At 36.7% G+C, this 14963-nt stretch overlaps 1 protein-coding gene across 1 annotated transcript in view; it reads left to right on the forward strand.

Annotated features, from left to right (window-relative positions):
• The first annotated feature begins 249 nt into the window (after positions 1-249).
• Positions 250-14963, forward strand: part of syn3 (synapsin III) — a 93954-nt gene continuing 79240 nt past the window's right edge. The window contains exons 1-2 of the mRNA XM_066724347.1: positions 250-330; positions 10700-11036. Coding sequence (XP_066580444.1) covers positions 10738-11036 — 299 coding nt within the window. The 5' untranslated portion in view covers positions 250-330; positions 10700-10737. The remainder of the gene's footprint in view (positions 331-10699; positions 11037-14963) is intronic.

The following is a 14963-nucleotide window of genomic DNA, read 5'->3' on the forward strand; positions in this document are numbered from 1 at the left end:
TTACCGTAAATAAGTAATAAAAGCCCTATCTGCAAAAGCTACGTGTGTCGGGGCTCTGGATGTGACATTTGAGAATCCTAGGCAGCTGTTCTCTTAAAATATTTATGTTCATAAGAGTGAAAGGAGGGACCTGGTTTAATTTCACTAGCGATTGGGCCAATGAGATGTTCAGGGCATTGCAGAATGAAGGCACTATTATATCCACGCTCCCAGCATGCTTTGTTAGGCACCGAGGCAGAGAAGAATAAAGCAGGAGCTGCGTTTCAATAGCAATATATTGGGAGTTGCACTTGCGTCAAAATAGACACGGAGCAACGGCTTCAGGAACAGGTATGGCAATTTCATAAAGGCTATCATGTCAGGATGTGCAATAAAACAGCAGAAGGTCGCAGGTTTATAATTGCAATGCATTAATGTAATGGTCCTCAAGATGCGGTTTATTATCCTTCTCCCCACTCACACACAACGAGCAAAATCCACGCAAGTTATTGTTCACTGATGCACATTATAACAAGAAAGAAAGCAGGAAATGTGGCAGTTAAGTTTTAGGTTTTATATGCATTTCATCATCGCAAGACCTGTGAATAGCTAATTTCAGTAGTTTTAAAACAAACGAGTTTGGTACTGTATTGCGTACTAACACTCATTTATTTATTGGTATATTTTAAAGTAGGTGGGGGAATCCATTGCTGATGAATGTGGCTAAGACAGTAACTCAAATATGTTAGCCTTTTACGCTTCAGCCGTGCTTTATTTGCAGTGCAATATGCTTTTAAACACTGGTGTCTTATTTTATTATAATGCATTTGTTTAGTTAGGAAACCAGTCCCATGGTATGGGGAGAAGATCCTTAATTGTGGGATGTGGGCATAAAGGGATGGGTGGATGGGACTGTGCACTTGTTGGAATCGCAGAGGTCTGCAGGGAGTCCAATGCACAGATGACCATCCACCTATAATAAATGCTATTATAGGTGGATGGAGTAGGGGGTCATTGTGCATTGGGCAGTGAACTCCCTGCAAATGGTAACAAAGCACCACTGTGTTGGACAGAAACACTGTATCAGTTACTGCATATAATAAGAGGCACTTTCTACCTGCTTCAAAGCAAATTATAAATTCATGATGCATTGAGAGACTGGAGTTTGCACTGGCGTTTGGCACAGATCCAGGGTGCATCCTTCTCCCAGGCCCACCCAGGTCAAATGGGAATACAGAATAAGCAGCTGAGAGAAGAAGCAATATGACTTGTTCCAGGTTTTTGATGTTTCTTTTTTATTGTAGTCTCTTCCGTGGCTGTCTATGCCTTGCGAAACAGCGGAAGACAATGCTGTCAGTAATTTTAGATTCTAGATTGTACTGTTTTTTAATAAGATCGGGTAATAATGTGTTTGTTTTGTTTTTTTAATTTAGAGTAGTCTTAGGAACAGCTGAGGTGAAGACCATGGTAGTATTGTAATGGTATCTGCAGGATGAAAAAAAAAATGAAAAGGCAATTGTTACATTTATAGTGGGACCTAAGCAGATGATAATGACATTGATTTGTTTTCATATTTCCAACTCACATGCGCCCATCTCACTTGAGTAAAAGAGGGGAATTTGTCCATCAGCGGTTGTAATGCTCAGTGCACAGAACACAGAGTGATTTGGGGGCTTTTATTGTTTACAAACTAAATCCTCACATCTAAAAAAATGTACACCGGTTAGTGAACAAAGACAATGACTACAAATTAAGAAATGTATGGCATTCTCTTAATCAAAGACAAGAATACACAGTGAATCTAGATTTTAAAGAAACACAGAAAGCTCCCTCGTTTTAGAGTTGTCCCATTGAAATTTATTTGGATTGCTGTCACAATCTTCTGTCAACGCCTTTGGAGGTATAGCTATGACACATCAGCCTTGATTTACTTTGTAGAATCCATATACAAACTTCAGAAGCTGCATGCAGTGACAACATGAGTATTTTGATAGTCGTTCTTGGAGGAAGATGACACTGCCAGTGCTCAGAAATGTGACGGCAAGGGATACATTCTGCATTGATATTCAGCTCTCAGAGAGATGAAAGGCAAGAAACTGGTTAATCTAACAAAAGCAAAATAAGGGTCTCTATCTTTTTTTGTCCTATTCATAATATAACAATTTTTGATTAAAATATGCAACTTAGATGTAATAGAATGCACAATTTAGATAATCTCACCTCTAATTCACAGGAAACTCAATTTATACACTCTTTGCCAAATCAATACTGTTTTACTCTGCCTAGTAAACTGAATGATCATTTCATGCAGATTATCTTTCATTTTTTTAAAGGGCATTACCAAAACATCTCAGCTGTCAGTCTTTGATGCTTTTGAATGGGGTTTGGCAAAACCTAATATACATGTCCAGATTCTGTAACCGTGTAGCATAGTTAATGAGAACAATGAACAGAAATGATGCCAGTTCATCTCACTATAATGATATAAGACTCTGCAGTTAACTCTGAATGTGTCCGGTAGAAAACCATCTATAAGTACTTTGTTTAATTTTGCTGATTGAGAAGGAGCAATCTGTGGATAACTTAATATCTTTGTATCGTGAATATCACATGGTTTGTTAAGCTGCAATGTGAAATCATATTATGTATGTCTTAAAATCCTGGCTGTATATACTCCTAGAGCACAGTGTGACATTGCACCTTCTTTCGATAGAGAGAAATCACTCCTAACTTGAAGAGTGAGAGTTTCTTTTCCACACATGTGTGCTGTGTGATTTCAGCTATACCACCAGGAACATCAACTTTAAAAATAACTATCTCTGTTGGCATATAAAACCCCACTAGATTGCTATTCAGCAAGTCTTATATATATGTCACTTACCATATATATAAAATACAACTTAAATAAATGGTATATCTAGTCTAGGGGAATTAATACTTCAGTCATGTACAAAAATATGTTTTTTCAATGTTGAAGCAATGTTAGCATGTTGTGCTTAGTTGTCTTCACAGCACTAGATGAAACAAAGAGAAAGGCTATCAAAATGTATTATATATTGTCAATACCATATAATTCAAACCTTAACAATCAGTTTAAAGTGGCTAAACCTCATTAATCACTATATAAAACACCTTTTCCACAAGCAAAAAGAATTGCAAGGGTTGTATTTAGCCCTTTTGCAGATAAATTAACTTAACTAATACAGGCCAGTGCCGTGCTGATGCTCTTAACATGACGTCTCCTGCATTATCAGCTGTCTAGCCACTCGACACAACTTTGTAGCTGCATATCCGTTGAGTTTTACTCTTTGATGTTATTAGCCTTATCTGCTGTCGCGTGCATTGAGCAGTGTTAAAGAGGGACATGATGCGATGGATAGTTATCACCAGTCAAGAAGGATAGATATGACATTTGAAATGCAATACCAAGAAAGACTGAGATTTTTTCTGCCTGATTACACAAGAAACACACTGTCAAAACAGCTAGTGCTAAGAAGTGGTCCCATATTTTCTGAGGGAATGATGCAACCTTTTTTCCTCCTCGTTTGTCATGAACACATTACATAACGATGTGTAATTATTACACTGAAGTTTTGATTCAGTTTGTTGTCAGTTGCCAGCAATAAATATAGCCAGTGCTTCAGTCTCCGATCTGGTGAGTTTTGTAGTATTTCAAGAAAGAGACAGAAAAATTCCAGTTGCCTGGCAACTGACATGTTAACTACGAACTAAACATTGTTATGCGCTGCATTTGTGTCTGGGATATATTTCACTCTTTAGACCCTGGTTTGCACTGTATTTTGTCAGTGGGTGGGCAATAAAAGTTTTTGACAATAACTGCAACTGACATGCTTTGAGCAAACTGTAAATTATACTGGGGTTGTTATTTAGATGGAAAACTAAAAATATTTCAAACATTTGTTCTTTCTCAGTAATAGGGGAAGTGCCCAAGCCCATCAAAAGTTTTACATGTTTTATTATAAATATGTGAATTTCTTCCCAATAAAGTGGGTATTAAATAAAATATGAATCTCTCATCTAAACAGATTTTGTCTTAAATTGACTAAAATAAATTAATTTATTTAATTGCAAAAGTGTAAAGTCCGGAGTGGGCTTATAAGGTACATATGTACCTTTAAGCCCCCGTGTCCCAAATAAGCTTAAACGACTTTTTACAGTAAATACTTCAAAATGTATTGATTAAGCACTTCAAATTTGATAGATTATTGAATTCAGACCTCAAACAACCAACCTAACCAATTCAAATTGTATTTTTATATGATCTGAGACTAATTTCCATCACATCGCATTGTTGCACTTGTAGAGGCAGTTTGCTCTGCTGGTTGTTGGGGTTGGGGCCGGGGCTGTCGGGCTGTGGAAGTCTGCACAGGTGCTTCAGAAAAAGGAGCATGATTTGTGGACGCTTGTCTGTCCACCCGGCTCCGGCTCACAGGGAATATCCCAGAGCCACATGTACTCTGATGATGATGTACTCTGGCTTGAGAGCGGCGGAAAGCCCATCAAGTTTTGCAGGGAATTCCTCCTTTCAAATTTTGTCATTGTTAACATGGGAATGGCAGTGCAGTTCATTCCTCAATTAAATTTTGACTAGGGATGCACCGATTGATTGGCCACCGATTGTTATCGGGATGTTATGGCAAAAAATTATTATATCGGCTATTGGCCTATTGCTATTCTAGTCATGTACTTTTAACAAAATATGAATGACGCACACACACTGCAATACAGTTCCCCCTCAACCTGCTCTCATTCTTTAGGTCAATGAATAATAGGAAAATATCCGATATTAGATATCGGTATCGCCCCAGAATTTTCATATTGGTCCATCCTTACTTTTGTCTTCACCAAACACTGTGTTGTTTAAATAATAAATAAAATACAGTATTCTTTACAACTGAGACCATGTTTATTATTGTTGGTAGAACAAATTTAATAATTATTCTGCTTTAAAGCCATGTGCTAATATGCTTTTCAATGGCGCTGTTCCTTTTAAGCCCATTTGACAAAAACAATTACATTTTTAGATTATAATAATTGATAGGACATTAAATATTGTTTTATCTGAAGACGCTTCAAAAGGTTTTAATTTACTATGGTCATCAACAGTTTTTCTCAATTGTTGTTGATCTACTGTATCTATCTGTGTGACCATCACTCTGACAGTGTCCCGCGCTCGCACCGGAAACTCATGAAATCTGTATTTTCAAATACAAAATAGTGCTTTTAAATACCAAGCAAATTGATCATATAAGGTTTCATTTGATTTAGTAATCTCTTAATTTCATAATTCTTATCAATGTTCACCAAGTTTGGTCACCAAATTCCAGAAAAATGGCATCATGGGAGGGCCCCTCATAAAGCAAAGTTTTGGGGTGACTTGTAAAAAAGTCATACATAACTCAAGAACAAAAAATGTGATTGGCTCCAAATAAAAAGTAACATGACAGTAACAGCTTTGTGCATTTGCTCTGAAACAGATAATCATTCTAATATTTCCTGTCTTTTTTGTATTTCAAAATAAAAGAGCAAGTGGGCTGTTGTGAGACATATATCGTTATAATGCCTAGTGCTAAGTAGGGTATGTGTGAATGTATATATAATCGTCATTATCAGCAGCCTTTATCGATCCACTGTTAGATGAAGGCCTCCCCGAGATGTTTCCACTTGTTTTGATGTATGGTGTCTCTATTCCAGGTCACACCAGCAAATCTTCTTATTACATTTTCCCAAATTTTATGTGGTCTTCTCTTGGGATCCATTCAATAGCTTCTTTTGTCCATATTTGGTCTGTTCTTCTTGCAATGTGTCCGGCCCATTGCCATTTGAACAATTTTACTCTTTCAAGGATGGCACAAACAAAGTTTTAATTTAGTGCCTGGTTTCTTTTTTTATATTTAATCAAACTTGTTTTATTAGAAAATTCCCTTAATGTATATTACTGGTACATGTATGTACTTATAGAATCATATAGAATCAGCTTCTGCAGAATAAACTGTGAATCTCTGCTATTTCACACCTTTTTAGTGTTGATTTTAGTCTTGATCTTATGGCCACTTTCACTCATATTTTAAAATATGCTCACTAATATATCAGCTGAATATCAAGCATTTAATAGTAGAGATGTATTCATATGCAAATATTGATCTTAACCAATGTGCTTCAAATACGCTTGGAGAACAACTTGGATTACATTACTGATAGTGTTCATGCAACCCAGCCTCATCCCAGCGGTAATTGATATTTCTGACATGCAGCCCTCTCCGTCTTCATTAATAATAACAGAATGATTCATGTTTTGGATGAGTTCTGCTCTTTAATGTGTATTTATGGTTATACTGCATGATTCTGTTACATCTTTTTTATATTTTATCAGGTTAAATGTGTAGTACATTGCGCTCTGTTTTTCCTTGGGAGAATTTGTATTTGCTCGAAAGGAAATTACCCTATTTTCAAAAGTGACTTCAAACCTAAAACCTTTGCTTTTGATTATTTTCCCCTTAGCCTAGAGGTGTGGTGTTATAGCCCTTTTCTAAGGAAAAACATGTCAGATTGATTTAAACTTTAATCTCACAAAACAAAAACCCTACATGGCCCTCTGGTACGAACCCAGATATTCGCTATGAGGTGTGAGTGAATGCTTTACTAAACCTTCATGAAAGTAATTGCATTATTTCAAAATGATAAATGCATCAATGTAAATCAAGATCTCCGTTCCTAGGGTTGTCAGTTTTCTCTATACCAAAAAACCTCAGACACCATACTCAATTATTTAAGTTCAAAATTTCCCTAGAAACTAGAAAATGTACATAATTTCTTAAACAGGTTTTATGTTCAGTTTAATTTTTAATTGTGGTTTTATGTCACCCATGGCTACTGACTGGTTCATGGGGTCCCCTTTGACAAGTGAAGAAAGACTGAAAATAAAATCCTTTTTGTCCTGTCATTCTGACCATTTTTCAGGCCTGCAGTGGACATGTTTATAACATGGATTGCAGCTAAATATCTTTTAACATGATGAAATGGTAGTCATTTTAATCTTGCATGTAAGATGTCTGAAAGATTTTAAAGACTGTACCTTTCCCATAGTCTGATGTGAGCAATACCAGTCTGAAATTGGAAGATGGCAGAACAAACTGCTTGCAGGCCAAATGTTAGTGAAGAGTGAAGAGGGGGAGGAGACAAACTGGATATCTTGGTATCAAGCAGATCAATGACCCTGCAGGTCTTCAAGGATTTCCACTGCATATAGGAAATTGAATGGCAGCAATCGACAAGCCAATGTTCACACGTATCCACAGAGATGGTTATAGCTGTCCCAAGGCCAGAAGGGTGTTATAATACATTGTGGACACTTCCTCTGTAGCCTTACTATGGATAAGTCCTATGAAACTGCACACTTTGCTGTTGATGGCTGTGTATTAGTGTGGTGGATGTGAAGACCTGTAGTGTAGTTGAAAGATTAAACATGGTTGGCTTTTGTGAAAGGATATCATGACAGTCAATACATCTCTATTGCTAACATCAGCAGATGTGTGCAGTGAAGGCCTCTACATGCACTAACACTATATAATGTGCTGTGTCAGAAACATGAAAGATTAACGCAGTGCTTCAGTTTTGATCTCAATCCCATGGAGCACCTGTGTGATGAGCTGGATAAGGGAATCGATCACTAGAAACTGGTCTTTAGACAGAACTGCAGGGAATTTCTCTGGCTGTTTATCAAACATTACTGGAAAGTTTAATTTCTTCCAAGACGGCAAGGGTTGACCTTCATCAGGGTAAAACATATTAAAAGTTATGCCGACTGCACTGTGTAACAAGTCCACTGATCCAGGTCCGAGGTGTGACTCAAACATGGCTCCTCAGGACTTTAATACACAAGCCCTATTGAAATGCCAAAAGAGTCTGTTTGTTGGGCTTTAAACATTAAACTGGACTATGAGTCATTTTATCCTGGAATATCACAGCTATTTTTATGTTGTACAGTTATATTATCCTTGATTCATATGGCTGATTGGATAATTTTATTTAACATAAAATTAGAGAAACATTAGAGATCTGAACACATGAGAGTAAAGTGTTTTTATTACTTGAGGGGAAAAATATTATTTTACATATAAAGTGGGTGTGATAATACATCATACTATACAGATAATGTTAAGGAAGCAGAAATTGAAAGCACAATGACACGATTTTAAAACCTGTAGGTTGAGCTAAGGATGTTTAATTATATTTATGTATATTTAGATCTACCAGGGCTTTGTTGACTTGTATTTCTGTGTTTAAGGTGTTGCAATATATTTCTATAATATACTTTTAGGTTCTTACATTTGAGAAGTGCAGCATTCAGAGGCATTGTTTCTGTCAGGCTGAATGATGTAAAAAAAAATAAGTTTCTACACATGAATCCATTATCTCTGCTTTTGGCGATAATGTACCCGGGTTCTCAGGATGTGGGGATCCCTGGTGAATCACTTATTGATCAGTTGTATATTTTGCACCACAAAAGTGCAGTAATGAAGGGCTGGATAGATACCAGGTGTCAACCACATAATTATCTTACAACTAATGGATGTACAGTATACATTTAGAAAGAAAAATGTTTTAAAATCCCAGTAGAATATTATTTAAAGTAGCAGCATTTATAACTTTGATTCAAAAAACTAAAAACCAAAAGGAAAGTATAAATCAGCCCATGTTTTTCAGATTAATAGTCCAATTTACTTGACATGGCTGATACATGTTTTGGGGAATGTAAGATTTGAATGGCTATTTTCTGGAATAACATTTATTTGGCTAAACACAAAGCAGCCAGTGCTCCACATGCACTGCTCTGCAAGCTTCAGGTTGACATGGTAATTGATATTTGGGAGGGTAACGCACGGTAAGAGCAGCTGGCCCTGAAAAAATTGGAAGCGTAGGTGTTAATTATATAGGAGCAGATGAGCAAGAAGCTAGTGGGAGGATTTATCGGTTACTCGCGATAGGATGGCACTGGCAGAGCAAAGGTCTGGAAGAAAGACAAATGAGTGTCATCTCTGCTCCTGATTAATAACCACTGTTTTTGTGATCAGCTGTTGTCTTTTGTTACAATACCGGTATTTTTTTAAATAGCTTTTGTGAGCGCAAAACGAATGGTGAGAGAATACAGTTAGCAGAGGGTGCTTCAGTAGGTTTGATTTAATTTCTTGTATTTATTATTGTCCATTTAATCGTTCATTTTAAGGGTCTTGCCTTAGATACAAGGACGGTGAATGGAAGGGTTCTGCTTCTGAGAATACACAGGTGGGAGGGTGACACTCTTGCTCTGTTTTCAAAATGAAAATGATTAGTCATAGTCTATATTTGGTGTTTCGTTCTTACTCTATTTAAATACATCCCTGACACTGTGTTGTAATCTAGTGTTCAGTTGTGTTGTTCTTACCTGCTCCAGTCCATACCAGCAATTGACGTAATGGACGTTTTTTTTAAATTACAACTTTTAATTAATGCGCATTACATGTATCTCAAAGAGTTAAGGTTTCAACAGAAATTAAATGTGCGGCCTAGTATTTTTTATGATATTATTGTGTATCTAAGGTAGTGTAAATATTGTATCTGAAAGTGACAAATATTTGTTTATATCACCACAATAATAATTGGTTTGAGTCCACAAAAAACCTCCTTCACTGCTTGATAGAATTTGATCTCCGAAATGACACGAAAACCCTGTGAAATCTAATAATGTCGTCAAGTAATCAGTCTGATGTGTGTTTGAACTACATCTAAGTGGATACATGTCAGCTACAGTTAATTAAGCACTTCAAAACAACCGATGTGGCGGCACACGGCGATTATCGTGTTTCTAGATGAACAAACAGGGAAAGTTCACTGGAGACACTACAGTCAATCGCATGGCCCATCCTTCTCCCATTATAGTCTGTTCTCACATTGGTAACATTTATTTATATAATAATAAGAAGAATACATTTTGGTTATCCAATGTGTTTTAGTCATCCAATATTATATGTATCTGACTGCTCTAAATGGATAAAACAAGGCTGTGCTTTTGGGATGGGAGTGCTCCTGACCAGACAGAGCCATGATCATTTCTACACAGAGTTTATTATTAGGTGTCGAACACAGGTGTCAGGGGTCAAGCAATGGGGGGAAATCCATTATTTATACAACTGTGGTGGAGCTGTAAAAGAAATGAGGGTATTGCACTGTGAAATGGTACTTGTATAACTGGGGGGTTAACCTCAGCATGACATTGACCTTGTATATACTGTAATTCTATATTTCTAAATTAGTTGACAGCTTCACCATGGGCAGCATCTCATTGGTTCTTTTAATCTCCAAACAGGTTTGTTGTGCTGCACTCTCTTTTATTTCAGCCCTTGTTTACATACATCATTGCTTCAGCAGACAAAGGCTGTTTAGACAGCGTTGCCCACTGTTCTATTGAAGATGTTGATTTCAATTAGATGAATGTTTGCTTGCTATATAGGAGGTTGTTCTATTAAAGAGGCTGGCATGTGTCACTTATCGGAGCAGCCACAAAACATGGAAGCTTAGAACAGATAAGTATAGGAAGGGATTTATGTTTAAAACATGATGGTTATATGACCGTAAAATATATTTCAGAACTGTAGATTTGTGTTCTAAAGCAGAATGGTCTTCATTCTAAATCGTGATGTTCTGTTTGTCTTTGTTTCAGGAACGTAGTAATCCACTCCAAAGTCCTCCACTGCAATCATGAACTTCCTTAGAAGACGTCTCTCTGACAGCAGCTTCGTAGCCAATCTGCCCAATGGCTACATGATGGACCTCCAGCGGCCTGAGACTCCTACCAGCTCTCCTGCTTCCCCGGCGACTGAGAGAAAGCAGCCGCAGGCTCCGGCCGCAGCTCCCCCCACAGGAAGCGGCTTCCTCAGCTCCTTCTCCAGCGTTGTCAAGCCCAACACGAGTGGCCAGCCCGAGCCGCCAGTTGTGACCACTCCCGTTGTGCGAAAACCAAAGATTTTGCTCGTCATTGATGATGCACACACTGACTGGTAAATTATATATATTTTAAATTATTAAAACTTCTCACACACTGCAAGAAGTATGAAGTCTTTGAATGGCAACAGAAATCTTTTAAATATCCACTCTGAGACTTTATTTATTTGTTGGATTTTATGACACAAATACAAACTTTGTGAGACTATTAGTACACAAATTCACGTTTTCACAGAACACATAGGGCCTCACTATGTGGTTTTATCAATTTAAACAGTATAGGACTATGTGCTTTTCCTGTGTAGTTCCTTGCCCGTCTAATGTATATTACATAAGTATGCTTTAAGAGATCAATAATAATAAATGGCGTCCTGATTTGACCAATGTTCTAATCAGGCTTTAACACCAAGGGAGAAATGGTAGGTGGACTCCGATAACAGACGGCCAGTTACATGAAACTGCCAGAAACGTCTCATTTACAAAGGAAACTACAAGCCGTGAGATCTCAGTGTCTTCTGTTACTTTAGTTGGGGTGGTTTCTGTAGCTTTGGTTCCCTTTACAGTCTTCTTAGAGTCATTGCTTCAGTGCCAACTCCTCAGCTTGTCATCTACTGCCCTGAGGATGACTACAGATAGAGTTGTGTGGCTGTGGAGACAGTGGCTTCAATTGAGTTATGAGTGAGAGTATTCAAGTAAGGATATTAATTATGTGTGATGTGCTCTCAGCTTGATAGTTAAGAAAATGATTTCCACAAGCACTGAATTAATTATCAAACCTGCCCTTTTTTTTACTTGGAACTGTGAACTGTATATTGCAGAAAACCTGACCTTATGGGTTCACATAAACTTAAGCATATAATATGAAATGCCATCACTTACTTCTTATGTTCCACAAATTACTATTATTACTTGATTGTTTCCAAAATGTTGCATTCCAGAGAGCAATTTAAAACCATTTATACATGTAAATGTCATTTCAGAGGCTCTCAACACGTGGTCTTCATGAAAATCACAAACGCATCATAGGAAGTGACCATAGGACCTCTAGTGCAGACACAACCATTCTAATATACAGATCATTTGAAAAATATGCATAATTATTATTATTATTATTATTATTATTATTATTATTACAGATTTGCTCTAAACTCTGCTATAAGCTAGAGCACGAACACTTCAAATAAAACCACCTGTGTTTTATATTCAGACCCTTGCTCTTACAACTATCTATTACTATACTTGTAGAGAAATTACTTCTCTATTTTTAGACTTCTCCACTTGATTGAACCTCATAACATTTGAAAACCGGAATGTAAAATACCACTTGACCACAAGATGTCACTATCATCAAATGTAAAGATGATGTAGCACAGTAGACCCTGGAACCTCTGTAGTTGAATATTTACCTCATACTCTTAATATTTAACAATTTGATTTCATTGTATTCTTTGTCTTTAAAAAATGTATTAATTTCTACAGTGATAACTACTCAAATAATGGTACTATTACTACTGAAATCAGCTAATGAGTGTATATGAGCATTTCCTAATTGTCTACTAAAATTTATTAATTCATATTTTATTTTCCAATAAACTTTATCTTAAGTTGGAAAATAATTGGGGGGGGAAATCTGATTCATTTATAACTAAAATTGTATGTTTGCACTTCAGTAAAGCTAAACCAACAGCAGATGGTGCTGTTAGATTAAAAGAGTATTTTTATTATACTCATGACTTTAATACATGACAGGTTTTGTTTACATATTTGTATTTTTTACAACAGTGCAAATTATCTTAACCCATGTCATATTGCGTTTGTGCCATGACTTTATATAAGACCCCCAGAAGATTTTTGGGATTTTGCTGTGTGAAGTAAGGAAGGAACAGCTGATGACACTCTGGTGACTTGTGTGACACTCTTGTTTTCTGGTTCAAATCATTGCACTTTTATGTACTCCATCTTGGAAGATGTTGACGTTGGCACATGGGGTATAACGGGAGGAAAATAATTAAACAAACTCACCCAGATACATTAGGTGGACACACACACACACGAACACATATTTGCATTGCATTCCACACTGTAGTGAAACATACCAGTAAAAAGATGAAAGCCCCAATGGTGCTACTTTGTCTATTTATTTATTTAGTGTGTGTGGGGTTGTTACTTTTTCCCCTCTAAAATTTCTGAGAATTGTGATAATAAACTACTATTAATTTATGCCCCTTGACAAACTGTTCTAAAATAAAGAAAAACGATAAAATGTTAATTATCAGTGATACATGTTTCTAGTAATGTACGTTATTTGGACACTATGAAGGTCCCTTTAAGTTGCTGCTTTGTTTTCTGTAACATGCTCATTTTAGAAAACCCAGCCTATAGATTTATTTTTGCAATCACCAGCAGTTTGTTTCTCTCTTGTGGCCTTTTCTTTTTGAGCTTTATTGAGTTTTTTAGTTTTTCTAGTAATCTGTAAACCCCGTGGCTACTCTCTTTTGTTGCATTTGGGACTTGGCTGACATTTCAATTGCAAGAGCAGCTTTTCACATTTAAGTGCTTCTTTTTGTATCACATTGGGACTTCGAAGCACGATTGTTTTCCAACTTTCCTAGTTTTTAAATAGCTTCGGAGGAGAAACCCACGCATCAATCATCTGTCGTAAACAATTGAAACTTGAAGCAACAATACACTGGCCGGCTCCCAGTGGAAGTGTATGATTTATAGTCTTATCAAATATCTTCATAGGAAATCAGTTGGCCCTACCTGCTGCGGTGCGAAAATAGCATTGATGTTTTATATATTGTAGTTTAAGTTTTCAAAGCAAAAATATTATTCAAATTTTTCTTCCATTATCTTGACAGAAGTACAATAACAGTGGTTTACAAGAAGACATTCTTTAATAAAATGTATACTTATACTTAATTTATACTTCTTTTCACTGTTGATCTTCTTTGTGAGTCACCTTTCCATTTACGGATAACGTGTTTTCACTTGAAAATATGACAAGCTCCATTTGTTGCTTGAAGAAAGTGAAATGTCAAATCATTCTCCGTAACAAGGCAATGTCAGGGGATATAAGAGAGAAGACATATCCTGTTTATCTGCATGTTACTAAGATGGTGGACCCAGACCCTTTGCAACATTGCCTCACTGCCATTTTGATAGATTCAATTTACTGTCAGAGAACTCAGATTTATAACAGATTGTCAAACCAGCAACTCGGTTTATAAATATAAAACGATGACGACAACAACAACAACGGAAAACTACAATAAAGAACCGTTTCCACTGTTTCTTCCTACGCTCAGCCCATCTGGCAAACTGTCCTGTTTCTATTTATGGCCGTGTGCAGGTATTATGTAATTTGTTTGCATGCCCTGTTCGCTAGCCATGTGTGTGATGTGTGGGAGGGTACCACTAAATATGAAAGAGTCCAGAGAATAATCCTTATCTTGTCGAGGCATTGAAAGTAATGGCCTGGGTAAGTGCCCTCCGATTTTGTAAGTAGTGTGGAAATAATTAACTCAAAAAGGTCGTGTTGGCAACAGTGTAGGTCTGTGACTGCATGAACAGATCTGAGATCTATTTATTTAATTTATTCCTGTAAAACTAGTTAGAAACAAATAAATTAAACTTTCCACATCATGCCAAATATTTTAAGTTTCTTGGAAATAATATCCTCCATACACCACATTTCCTCATGTGATTATAAAGGAGATAAAGGAACTATTGATAAAGTGACATTTAATGCACTTTGCATCATGGCAGAAACTTTCGGCCTATTAACTGAGATACTTGCATACTCTGTGTGGCACTTTGATGGAGGAGAATGTAAGGTACCAAAAAAAAAAGGACACGTACGATATCTTAACTAAAGTTTGTCTTTAAAATTCCCACCAACACATTCCCCAGGGAGTCTTCTGTGTATCTGGGGAAACCTTGCCTTTTTGCTTCGTATAGCCCTATGTTAGTCTCACTTTATC

Source organism: Amia ocellicauda, chromosome 15 (genome assembly GCF_036373705.1).
Source record: "Amia ocellicauda isolate fAmiCal2 chromosome 15, fAmiCal2.hap1, whole genome shotgun sequence".
In the NCBI taxonomy this organism is placed as follows: domain Eukaryota; kingdom Metazoa; phylum Chordata; class Actinopteri; order Amiiformes; family Amiidae; genus Amia; species Amia ocellicauda.